At 34.9% G+C, this 13,780-nt stretch overlaps 1 protein-coding gene across 2 annotated transcripts in view; it reads right to left on the bottom strand.

Annotated features, from left to right (window-relative positions):
• The window catches only part of GRL (transcription activator), a 268,919-nt gene that overhangs the window by 131,125 nt on the left and 124,014 nt on the right, over positions 1-13,780 (bottom strand). For both annotated transcript variants that reach the window (XM_089828816.1, XM_089828825.1), the window contains exons 12-14: positions 7,040-7,172; positions 4,395-4,505; positions 4,135-4,213 (exon numbers count right to left, since the gene is read on the bottom strand). In XM_089828816.1, coding sequence (XP_089684942.1) covers positions 4,135-4,213; positions 4,395-4,505; positions 7,040-7,172 — 323 coding nt within the window. The remainder of the gene's footprint in view (positions 1-4,134; positions 4,214-4,394; positions 4,506-7,039; positions 7,173-13,780) is intronic.

Here is a 13,780-nt window from a genome sequence, read left to right as displayed (position 1 = left end):
TAAATAATTGAAAGAATGATTCTTTAGTTCTTCGCATCCTCATTTGGAACCGTTGACATATATGAAGAAAATCATGGGCCGATAAATAATTGAAAGAATGATTCTTTCGGCTGTGACAATTTCGTGTGTCTACTTGAGAAGGCATACGACCACTGTAATGTCCCCGTTTAGGAGCCAAGAAATATATCCATTAAATTGCAATACATTTAACAATCGAACAATAAGTTATTGAATGATCACAACTTTTCTGAATTTATCATGTAGACTCTGATTTGTATGCTCAAGGAAATGATGTTGATTCTTATCAAAATTTGATTCTTGCTCCTAAGTGATGTCTTAAAGTTATGCATAACTTGGATATATACCTGATTGAAATCTCTAGAGTTATGCAATTCTAACATGAATATTTCTTTAACTTGCATCTATTTGAAATATGTGCTAACATACTATAGACATCTATTGCGCAGTCAATCGTTTTCAATTAAAGTAATAATCTAATTAAATTTTTCACATCCCTTTTATTTTCATCTGACAAGTTATCATAGAGTATGAGTTCGTCAAGAGAATGTGTTGTTTCTTGGAAGTCACTAATTTACTCCTCCATTGCTGGTCAGGTCTTGTCTCTATGTATATTCTTATTCTTACTAAATCCCTGGATTGTTGTTCACTAGTTTTACTAATATAGTTTTTATATGTTTTATTTATCCATCTTGAACTTCTCTCTATTCGATATCCTCAAATGACTAATCTATTACTGGTAGATATTATTGTTTGAAGTAGATTATAGATCTTCTTGTGTTCCTTTTGACTCTGCTGTATATACTTTGATTGCTGACAGAAACACTCCTATATATAATCACAGAAACGCTACTATATGTAATCACTTGTCATGACTGTTCTTTTAGATATATTGATTGCACCCATAAATTTCTATAGTTTATATTTAATGAATTACTCCTTGGAATCACACGTCTTTACCTTCAATTTCTTCAGATAGTACATTCATCATATCTGCTGATATTAATATTGGACGCCTTATTCTTAGGTAATGGTCTTTACGATGATATTGCTGAATGTATTCCTTACTATCTTCTAGGGAATGGATTGGGCTAATTTTCATGCTGATTTTATGTCTCTCAATGTTAATTGCTATGGGCGCTGTCCATGTGATTTCTGCTGAGTTCTTCTCATTATTAATCTCCTTTGAATCAGAATTGCAATAAGTTACTGTCATTGATTGTTATACTAGATGACATATCCAACCGGCTGATGTGCTCTCCTAATCACTGACTTGGAATTTTAGTTACTTCAATCCTTATACATCTATTATGTGTCGTCTACGAATCGGAAGGATGATCGTTCCAATAAACACTGACTTTGCTCAGGTGTGTCACTATAATTCGTAGGTACTTGTTAAATTGGCTTGCAATAACATTAATGGATGCTGTCCCTGGTATGCATTCACCAAATATGTCGCTAACTACTGTTTTTCCCAACTACCATTCCTTCCACATTATTCTCCAAGTGTTGATATCACTTAGACCAGGGTCGATTCCTCAACGGTCCTTGTTGATGTTATTATTAATACTTTATGATCCACTGCTCTTCCTCTAGTCATTGTTTTTCAAAACATGAAAGAATCATTGAACTGGATCGTAATGTAAGATCATTCACTCAGTATCTTGGTTGTCATTTGTGGGTCTATCCTGCTATTATAATTGTTGGGTTGTATCCTTCTTTCTTCCCTTTTTTCTTAGGACAACCGTATTCTTCATATATATGGTTGATAAACAACGCCTCCCCTTACTGAGTTACGAATTAGTCATTATTTATATTATTTATTATTAAATGTTATTATATAGTTTTAATTATATATTATTATGATGGAAATTATACTGGTTAAGTATATACAGATTAATATTGTATTATAATATCACAGTGACACTAAAATTGTTTTAATATCACATGGATTAATGCTGTATTAAAATATCATATTGATACTATTATATAATATTATAACTATGATATATTATTATATTTCTTGATTATATTATTAATTGTAATAATTATTATTTATAATTAATTACCTCATTAATTTAATTTGGTTTATTATTAAATTCTATTTTAGAAGGGGCATTACAACCACCCTCCTGCCAAGCCATCCATGTTGGGCAAACATCTAGAGCAGAACTTCCACGGCATGGACATGAAAGGTTATTAGCATTGTTTGTCGCTTGAACTTTCATTAAACATAATTAACTTGTAATTATATTTTATTATGTTTGTCTATTTTAATTTTATTATTGTTATTTATTATTAGATCCTATTGTAGAAAAGGGCCATTACATACAGGGATTACCCAATCATATGGCAAAAACAAAGTCACAACAAGGAGGCATAAATAATTGTCAGATTTGGGTTGATCTCCTTTGTGACATTTTATAATTCTCTTTTTGAGATGCATGAAAACAATTGACAAGAAGAACCAGTTTCTTATGATTGTTGCTAATTGTGATGGATCTTGCTGGATGCAATCAATAAGATGTGATGGACAACTTTGTGTACTCACCATAAGGAGAGGAGTATTATTGTGATTTTTGAGGTCAATGAGCATCAGGCTAATTGACCAAAAATTTCATTTTGGCCCAAATTTTCTCAATTTTGCAATGATTGTTATTCTTTCTCAGTGATGCAATTTGAAATACCAAATTGGACAGCTATAGCTCTAAGCATTTAAAGACTATTCAGCCTCTTGACAGGGTTACTCATGGCCATAGATGAAGGATATGGCAGTTTCAGTTAACTAGTTTAGGTTTTGGATGGGTGTTCATGCACCAAGCGATTGCTATTTCTTATTATCAGCCTGCATTTATGGTTGTGGCAGTGGATTCCTTTACAATTGCAGCCATTATATTGAAGTACAATAAGCTAACAGTGACAAATTTAACATTAACTTTCTCATTTTTGCAACTATAATGGCATGGATTCGTGATTACAGAGAGCAATTTTCTAAGGAATTGACTGAGATCTTACAACATTTGATTGCTCGTCACGAGGATTTCAGGAGGTCACTTGCACAGATGCCTAGTAGCACAATACTCAGAGCTGATGGAGCTAGACTTTCTTAACTTTTTTGGGATCTTCGGATCACGTTGAGTTTCATCCGGGATCAGTATTTCTGAGCTATAACATTGCTTCAGGATAAGCAGCATTTGCCAAGGACCATACTGTACCCATTTTTACATCATGTTGTACTGTTTATGTTGGTCATTTTTTGGCCTTCTCCAAAGGTTTTGAGCTAAGCTACGAAGTTCCAGTGTTCTCGGAGAGCTCAACCTCAATTTCAGGTTTTCTTGGCATGTTGTGATGGCTTGGAGTTCAGTTGGCTTTCATGATCACAATGACACTCTGTGTAACATTTAGGGCCATCTGGTTTGTTCTAAACAATTCTTGGAGGAGTGCTATTTATAGTAAGCTCTTGTATCGGCACTTGGAATCATTCTTCAACATCAAAAAATGTGCCAACATGTTCACATTCAGTTTTTAGTGCCATAGTGGGATTTTCCATCAAGTGGTTGCAATTACTTGTATATTTGCACTACCGTCATAATGCTTTGCTCATTTTAGTGCTTAAACATTTTTAAGTGATGTTATATCCTCAAGTTGGAATTTGGATAACCTATCATGGAATTAAAAATTCAGATCCAGGGATAACCTGCTTAGATTAGAAAAGTAAATTTGTCAATATCATCTTATAGATAAATTTTGGTCATTTGACTTCAACTAGGAAGAATATGCAGTATAAAAGCTCCACAGGTCTAAATATACTAAATGCTACATAAGTGCATTATCAGTTGTACCATCCTAACCTTTTGTTTCAGTGTATGCATGCTACCAAAATCCATAATCAGTTGGATTATCCTATCCTTCTGTTTCATTCTGTTCTATCTATGAGTAGAAAGCATAAGCTGGTCTAGAAATTATCATGAATGATTCGTAGTCTTTTTTGAAAGCTCTAAATGCAATGCTATTGGCCCATTTTGTCAAATGGAATGGCTGTTATATTTTCAATCAACACCGACTGAAGATACAAGAACTCCCTTTAGAAATCTATTCAAAACAACAATTTTCTACCTGATACATATTTTCGAATCAAGCAACAAAGTTTGTCCATTCCATCTAGTAGAAAACCAATAGTCGGATCACTTGCATCCTGTCATCACAAAGCAATTAATTTTATTTTTTGAACAAAAATGAACTCAAGACTGTTAAAACTTATTGAATCTATCTCTTTTTCAAAATTTAAATGCAATTCACCATCATTAGTGAATCACCTATTGGGAAAGAGTTGCAAATTTAAACACTAAATATATACACTATGCATAACCACTTACTATTTCTATAGATATGGTGCGTGATGATTTCGATTTCACTGACACAACACCAATGTGTTGGAAGTACCACATAACCTCAGACCGTGCCAGAGCTAAAGCTGAAAAAACCATCTGAGTAAACAAAATATTATATATATGTGGAAGTGTATCCAACACAAAGGTAGTAGTCGGAATAATGCAACAAAAAAATGGCGAGAAACAATGAATATAAAATAACATAGAAACCTACAAAAGAAATGTCAGCATTACAATGTGCATCATGTTGTTCTCAAAAAATGGCCCTTAAAGCAACAAAACAGTGCAGATTTCATATATAAAATAGTTTTACAGGAATAGAGTAGCATATAGCATAGAATGACACCTAATTTGTTTCCTATAGGAAGATTAGTCTGCAAGTATATTATTTTGAAGTTCAAAAAGGATTGGGTTTCCTTTCCTATAACATAGCATCTTTTGCTTCACTTTCAATCTTAGAAGCCAAAGCAGGCATCCTGAGCCTGGAGGTGGAAGCGGATGCCTGAGGAGGCAGATTCCAAAGCAGATGCCTGTGGAAGCCATCCAGAAGCGCCTCCCAGGCATCATGATGCAAGTAGAAACCTGTTGGGAGGTGCTTTCGGGTGGCTTCCACAGGCATATGCTTCTATTATTTGGTTAAGATTTATATCCAGTTTAGGCTTGCAGAGAAGAATTAATTCAGAATTGCTAAATCTGAAGCTTGATGATTATTGGTTACTCTGTGTATGGAGGGCATTTGCAGAGCATTGTCTTGTGTTACAGGCAGAAAATGTGTCTGAGAGTTTGGGTGGGAGCAGACTTAAATCCAGAGATCAATTTCTACTGTGTTAATTTTTCCATACCTGGTGTCTTCCATTACAAATGTTAAGGAGATAATAGATAAGACTAAAGACACGATCCTATCTAAGGTTGTTTCCAGTTCAGAAGATCTGTGGTTTTTGACTGAGGGCTTCCACAATATCTGTGAATTTGTGATCTTAGAACAATCCACTTATTCAATATTCAAGGTTAATGAAAATGCATTTCTTTGCGTGTGTGTGTGTGTATATATATATATATATACTCACATCCCCCCAAAAAAAATTCACGCATCCATGAACGTGCTTCTCGCATCCACATCCGCACCCGAATTGGTAACTTAGCTTTCAATTATAATATCTGAGAACAATCAGTACTAAATATAAAGGAACTTTATATATAGCATTCTTTTCACATGGATCTTGCTTTAAATAGAAAACACCATAAAGCAGACATCAGGAACTCTCTAAAAGAAAAAAGGGGATTTGGGTACAAACTAGTCAAGCACAGTTGCAAATTCTACAGTCCAGCACAAAAACATTTTCTTTTTGCTTTTGCATCCAAATGCACATTTGCATGACCATATATCATTGGTAAGCAAGTATTGAGACAAGTGAGCCTGGGTGAGTCACTGAGACCTAAATTCCACAATGACTTGGCTCCATTCACAACCGGTCATCCTAACTATAGAAAACCATAGCTCATCATTCCTTCTCCCAGTGACTGAAAATGACGGCCTCCACATCCAGACATGCAAAATAGAGTGGTAAATCTGAATCTGAGTAAAAAGTAAGCTAAATGGATCTAAGCCAATATAGTTATTGTAACATTTATGCTTTTACACGCAAAAAAATGCAACACTTGCAATTCGTTACTGATTCCTAAATCAGACATTTATTGGTTGCAGTGGCGGATGGTAGAAAATCAGAAATAGACTTATATGAAATGGTATCATTCTAGTGTGAGAATAGCTGATAATTAAATCATAAAAATAATAGTAGAATATAATTATTAAAACTAAGAAGATGATTATCATCCAAATTCAATTGAATTATATTACAAAAAAAAATCATAATTACATCACAGAGAAGATTATATAGTAACTTGCATATGATGTATATTAATAAAATATTACCTAAGAATGAATAGGAACATTGAATGGGGCAAAAGAGTAACATTAGAATGTGGCTCCAGTGTATAGGGGCAACAACATCCAAGATATTTTCTGGTCTGAGCAGAGTTCCGAAAGAAGACTTGGTTGGATATGCACTGTGCATTCCCCTAAGGAAAAATGAAGACGTGAAGCAAACAATCACCTTAATGAGAGGAGTATTTGAAAGGAAACTAATATGCAAACATGTGCCTACTTTGTAAATTTCAATGACAATCTCCTCCATCCTACACAGATTGAAAGGCTGCGAGAGATCATTGAAGGCATTCACATCCTGATTTTCACCCTTGGCTGATGAAATGACAATGTAATCAATTTTTTACCCTATTACAGCATAATGGGAGCTATCCCCCTGACAGGAATTTGCCCAAAAATATAATAATAATAATAATATGTTACCAAAAACCTAAAAGGATGAGTAACTGTTCAAGAAGATATCCTTGTACATTTTCATTGAAAGCAACATTGTAAAAGTAATATTTTTTATCTCCCTTGAAAGTCTGGATATTCTAGGAAACTCCTCTGTTATTATATTCATAACAATTGATCTGAAAAAGGAATAATAAGCATTCCTTTCTTGGATTCGTTCTTATTCAAAAACTTGTTAACCATTATTCCAATATAATTCTTTCACAATATATACTATATTCCAAGATGCTACCTGGATATTTGGTGCAAGTAAGCTAGGTTGGTCACCAAAGAAAAGCACCATTCTTGTAATCTCTTGTTTGAGGAGGATCCTGCGTTCTCTATGTATAGCATCACCACAAATGATTGCTTGATCATGCACATCACTGTATTTTTTCACACCAAACACATATATTAGCAACTCTGTACAATTCAAAAACATTGAAAACATGACATACTCACACCTAAGTTCCTAAAGTAACTGAACTAAAAGCATCTCTTAGGATATCTATGTACGTATGCAATGGAAGAAGAAATACAACCCATAATATGATTAGCTGCACATTAGCATTGTCTTTCATACCCAGAATTATAGGAGAAAAGCATCTACAGTTGGATAATTGCAATCACTAGAACAGCAATTTGGAAATAATTAAGTGATTTTGATACAAAACAAAATATTCTTATCTAAAAACAAAAGTGTTGCTATTTTTTTACCACCTTGCATCCATATCTTAGTATTTGAATGTCAATGTGCAATGTCATTCTCTTAGCAATAGAAAGCCAATCCAGCAGACATTGAAAACTTCAAGATTACGTTCCAGCTTTTATGATCAAGGCACAAAATTTATGGTTTTATGAGCCAGAAGGTCATTAAAGTTATAAATCAATCCCCACAACCTTCCATTACAATAAGGGTTAGATTTGGCATACGCGTGGCCAAAAGAAACACGAGAGATTATATGGAGCCACTGTTTAACAAGCTGCATATAAGTTTTATATTCCAAGCATAGTTGCCAAGCTTGGACTAAGCACAGAGTTGGCAAGTTGATTCTGGACCCCGGTAAATACTTAGCACCCAAAGTTGGCACAAACTACATGAACTGTAGGGTTTCCTTATAGAATTAAAACTTTTTAATATTCAATTTTATATATATTAACTTCAAATACATAAAGACCTGATTGTCCACAAGCTAGTTTGATCACATACACAAGTAGAGATCCAATAGAGTACGAAAGCAAATTTGAACTGAAGGAAACATGATGTCTTATATATAAAAATTCTCATATGATTTTAGTTTAAGGAGCTTATGGATGACAATATTGATGGCACCAAAAATAGAATTCAGAACATTGGGTCATCAATTATGGTATTGAGGGCCCTGCACACACCATCCTGTACTACTAGTGCTATGGTGGGTCCAATGCTTAAAGTCACATAGGTCCTCAACATTACTCTAGCCATACAAGCATTACTCAAGATCAGGATTTACTCAAAAGTGTAATCATAATTCAACTGCTTCATATCTAATCAAGAAAAATCAAGAAATTAAAGCTGAAAATTCCATAAAAAGCAATATTACAATAGAGATAAAAACAAAGTTTTTGTTCTTTTAAGCCAAATAAAGGGGAAATCACATTGCTTTTCCATATAGCACTGGTCACAACAATTTCTATTTCTTGCTTTTAAAATAATTAAAACTAAAGTGGAGGTCTTGGATTGATAGGTCACAACAGGGTCAGGGCAGTTCCCCGAGCACTTCCTCTATCATGACGAAGGATGGGCTGAAGTGGTAAAGCTCTTGCCACTAGCCCCAAATCAAGACCTTAGAGGCCACAAATATCAAGAATGTATTCCATTTTCACTTTTATCATATCAACCAAGCTCCGATTTCTTCAGTTTTTATGTTTTTCATTTGCATTTTGATGGGCTATTGCAAGGTCAAGTTTGACCCTAGGAACACACGAGTCGCAACAAGTTTGGCAAGTGTGACAAGGACTCACCTAAACTTGCAGCCAAGTTTAGAGGTCTCATTTGGCTTGGCTTGGCTTGGCTCAGGATGCAGTGAAACTACTGGCAAGCCCAGTAACACTACTTTGAAGGAGCAAATAACTCAAACTAAACTAAATTGTCACATCCCGACTTTTTGTGTCCTGATTTCTGAACAGAACTGACCAAGGACTTAACATATAACTAGACCTAACAGGTAACACTGATGCAATCTTCGGATCAATAAAAGATTCAGTAACTCCTGTATCTATTAAAACCGAGGGTTGGGGACCAAAGAGCTTACCAGTAATCTGAATAGGTGTTGTTTCAAACTCAGCCTGTGTTGTCGACAACAACATGAGTGTGGTGTTGTGTCTGGCTCTGTTGTCCTTCACCATTCCTCCCAGCTATACATTGGGCATGTCTGTTTGCATAATGGTCCCCACCACAAACATAGCATCCATCAGGTAGTCCACATTGTCCATATGGCTTGTTCCTCTTGATATTAAACCTTTTATTGCCCCAATTGTTTTTTTATTATATTTCTAAATAAGAGTGTTGTTCCTGTTTGTATTTCCACAAGAATTCGCTTGGACTCTTCCCTAAACACCATTGTCCCTTTTGAGATTTCTTGTCTGATGATATCCTCCCTTATGCTGATCTCTATACTGAAATTTCCTAAGTTGCCGGATTCGTCCCCTGCTGCCTGGATTCGGGTCCGGATTCGCCTCCGCGTTCCCTACAGGTCTGGGCAGGATCCTTAGTTTTGACTGTGGATTCGTCCGGGTCCTTGCTGGAGCGAACCCAGACGAACCCACAGCGAACCCGAGGCTAAAAGCAACTTTAAAGAGTGTGTTTTTTAAATTGTTTTCTTCTGTAACTCTCAAAGGAACTTAATAAAAAACAGTTCACTCATCTAATCCCTTATGTCAAGGAGGAGGACGATGATATAGCAGCATATGGGACTAGTGGAACAAATTTGGGTTCCAATGATGAAGCTCTAGATATAGTTGCAGTTGGGGATGAAGCCATTGATCTCTCATTTTATGATGATCCAATTGACCCTTGAAGGGCATTTGATACTATGATTATTGATAATCTACTAAACACTTGTCATCTATCATCATGTTTCAAACTTTCAAACTTTATTATTTGATGAACTAGTCTTTGTTTTGCAATTTAGTAATTCAATGTATTATTTGATGAACTAGTCTATGTTTTGCAATTTAGTAATTCAATGTATAACTTTCTTTACAATCACGAAGATAGATTAAAGAGCGAGTATTTAATGTTTTTAGATTCAAGTAAAATCATGTTTTGAAGGGACCCAAAACCCTTTGGCATTTGGCATTGATCAATGATCAAGCAACAATTGTTCATATTGTGAAATGATTTTGTTTTGCAACTATGCATATTTCTCTTCTGTGTGTGTGTCTATATATATATACTCACGAACCCACCCACGAACCCAAATGGGGAAAAAAAAATTTGCCCAAACCCACGAACCGAACCCCGAACCCGAACCCGTCCCCCAACCCAAATCGGCAACTTAGGAAATTTCCTCTTGTTATATATCCCTGTGTGTTGGTAGGCCTCTAGTTTTTGTGAGATCTTGATATTTGTTGAACCTTCTGCTCCTATTTGATGGCCTTCTCAAAAGCTAAATCCATTGTTTCTGGATTGAGCCTATCCACATCTATACCAACTAGGTGTCTTAGTCCCAAGATGAACTTGTGAATCTTGAAATGCTCATCCATCCGATAATGTAAAACATATTTCAGAAGATGGCCAAACTTCTCATGATATTGGTTCACAATCTTAATCCCCTAAATACGATTCTTGAACTCGGTCATCTCCTGTCAAAATATAGTCATAGCAGCCACCTCTTACAGAAGAGTTCTAGAATACCTCCCAGGTTCTCTCCCTAGGTTGCAGTTATTTTTCTGTATGCTCATTATCCCACCAAGTGGCAACTTCACCAATGAGTTGGCAGGCTCCTCCAATCGCTGATCTTCGTCCCTTTTACTTTGTTCTTCATTGTGAGGATTCTCAATACAGATCCCTTTCAGATCCTATTCTAAATTATACATACGGACATCATGTTGGTTTAATATGGGCTCCCTGTTCAGTAAGGAGGTTCCTTGTGTTCATCATGACTAATCAGAAGTCCTACATTAACAAAGGTGCATCCCTTTAGCAATATGACAGACCTATGCCCAAGAGTTTAACATACAACTCTAATACCAAAATCAATAATGCTCATATCTCAAATCAATCTAGACATCAATCAAAGTCTCTGACAAAAAAAAATCAATAAAAGTCCACAGAGTCTATAGTATCTCCTGGAAATCAGGACACAAAAAGGCAATACATGACAAAAGTGGTATATAGAAAAATATAATGTAACATGGGAAAAAAGAGGACAAAAGAGTTCACTAAGATTGTTACTATAAAGGTCCATTTGGGCATAGGCATGTTTAATCAACATTTTGGATAAAATATTGCATATTTATACAGTGTAGTGAGTAAATTTGCAAATAAAGTAATTAAGTAGTTGTTAGGAGAAGTTGTACCAAAGGGTCGCGTTGGTTGGTACTTGGTATTAGTAACCAGCTTGTGCACTATATGTAGTACGCACATGAAATAGCTTAGGATGGTAATTTTGGGCAATCATTTGTACGAGTATGTAACTTTGCTTGGTACAATCAATAAAAGACATATTTTACCGTTTTGTGCATTGTTCCAATTACTTGGATGTGATAGTAATATTGTGAATTATATACATTGCATATGTTGTTGGTAATATTTTTACCATATTGGCAAAAACATACAGCCTAGCCAAATGTCAACAAGGACCTACATGTAAGTGACATTGCACTAATATATTCGCTTGCAAAATCATGGCCTGTGTACACTGCACATGCATATTCATCAAAAAAAATGTGCAAAAGCGAGCATGCAAATAGATACCCTTGGGTCAAATCAATTGATCAAATGAAGATGTAAAAGTCGCTGATTTGAAGTGAGGAAAAAAACAGGTAAAAAACAGGTTCTCCGAAGAAAATTGTACTTTGAATGAGCAGAAAAGTTAGTTCCAATTAGTTACCAGGTAGTTGCAGCTAGATTTGAAATGGTAAAGAACCAAGAAAGGTTAGCATAGAGGATTCATTCTTCTGCCCAATTTCAACTTGTAATTGACACTGCATTTTGACAATGCAAGCTCAACAAATGTACTGTCTTATGGTTTCATACAATCAATTATAAGATTAAAATTATGTCGTTTCAAACATCTCAAGTTTATGGGTAAAAGTTAAAACATCTCTTCAAACTCAGGTTTGCTATTTGGGCCATTATAATATCCATTATTAAATTATTATGTCTACATAGTTTCACACAATTAATTGTAACATTGGAATTATGTCTCTTCAAACATCTCAAGTTTATGAGTAAAACATCTCTTCAAACTCAGATTTCTATTTGGGCCATTATGATATCCATTGTTAATTTATTGTCTCTGCAAATTATAATTTTGTTTAGAATAAAATGTACTATCGACTTCAAGGGAGCATTGTTGTTTGTTGAATTTATTTGTAGTTTTTACAACCAATGGCAAGGTTACAAAATCAAATCTCCAGTCAAACTCAGGCTCTTAAAAGACTGTATTTATGTTAACAAATAAACTATATATTCATCTACTACAGTCTCTAAAGAATAATCCCATTGACACATCCGAAAGCATTAGGTTTTTTCAATAAGAATAATGCTTCTTGGAGCTCATGTGAACTCTTTGTCGATTAAAATTGAGCAAATTAGGATCTTCATATTTGCTTAAGAGTTCTACAATGTTCTATCAAGATTCAACAAAGACATGTTTAAGCCAATCTTTATCAGCCTATATTTCATAAGTAACAGTTCAAACTTCACAAGAAGCCAACAGTCACAAGCATGAACAGTCCACTTCACACTCATTGCCTCTATATGGTACTCTAAAAGCAACAGGGCTTCTATGAGGGTTGCTCATCCCAATACTAATCCAACTCAAGTGCACTTAATAATTGAGATTCCCACAAGATCAAGACAGCTTACCATCCAATTTGATATCTCAAGCCAACAATTATTGTTCCTTTAATTTTTACTTTGGCACACCATCTTTGGCCAATAATTTAAAGTCTTCTTCTTCTTGAGGGGAAACAAAGAAGGGTTTTAGGCATTTTCACCTATTTAGTGAGTCGTCTAAGTCCACGTCCTAATCTTAGCAAGCTCAAACAAGGCCTACCAAATTTGACTCTAGTAACCCTGGTCTTCAATGAACTTTTCTAGCTCAAATTACTAGTTACAATTCAACAAAATAACCTAGCTGATTAGTATCAAGGCTATGCTGAACAGCTGGATGGATACAGGTACGGATACAAATACAGATATGTTATTGGGTACAGATATGGACATTTTTTAAGATCCCCAATATGGATACGGCTGGGTACAACATTAATAAATAACACATACACTTATATCTAATACAGTTTTCTATGTTATTAGAGGAGGATTTCATTACTTCAAAAGCAACATTGACACAAATATTTATAAGTTAATTTAACGCTTTACAAAAATAGCAGAGTTGCATTAGAATATAACCCAAAAGAATGGACTGCTGAAATAAATTAATTAATTAATTTGACTTTCTCATTTGGTGTAGGTTTTGTTTATACCATTTTTTTTTTTAAATTGCATTAATAAAGTTTTTTTCAAATAAATTTGGGAAGGTTTATGTCAAATCTTTGAAAAAAATCACATAGTATTTAGCACGTTTGAAAATCAAGTTTTCTTAGGTAGACATGGAGACAATACTCAACATGTATCAGCACAGTATTGGATACAGGGATACACGCGCCCAAGGAGGGGCAAAGGAGTTTCTGGCATCTCTGCTATGCTAAGATATTTTTAGCATCCTTCTTGAAACCAGTCCAATTCTGATTCTGAGTCAAAATTCAGCCTACACACTCTACC

The sequence above is a fragment of the Cupressus sempervirens genome, chromosome 1 (assembly GCF_028749045.1).
Source record: "Cupressus sempervirens isolate cs-2001-9-10 chromosome 1, ASM2874904v1, whole genome shotgun sequence".
In the NCBI taxonomy this organism is placed as follows: domain Eukaryota; kingdom Viridiplantae; phylum Streptophyta; class Pinopsida; order Cupressales; family Cupressaceae; genus Cupressus; species Cupressus sempervirens.
This window is presented reverse-complemented; position numbering and strand designations above follow the sequence as displayed.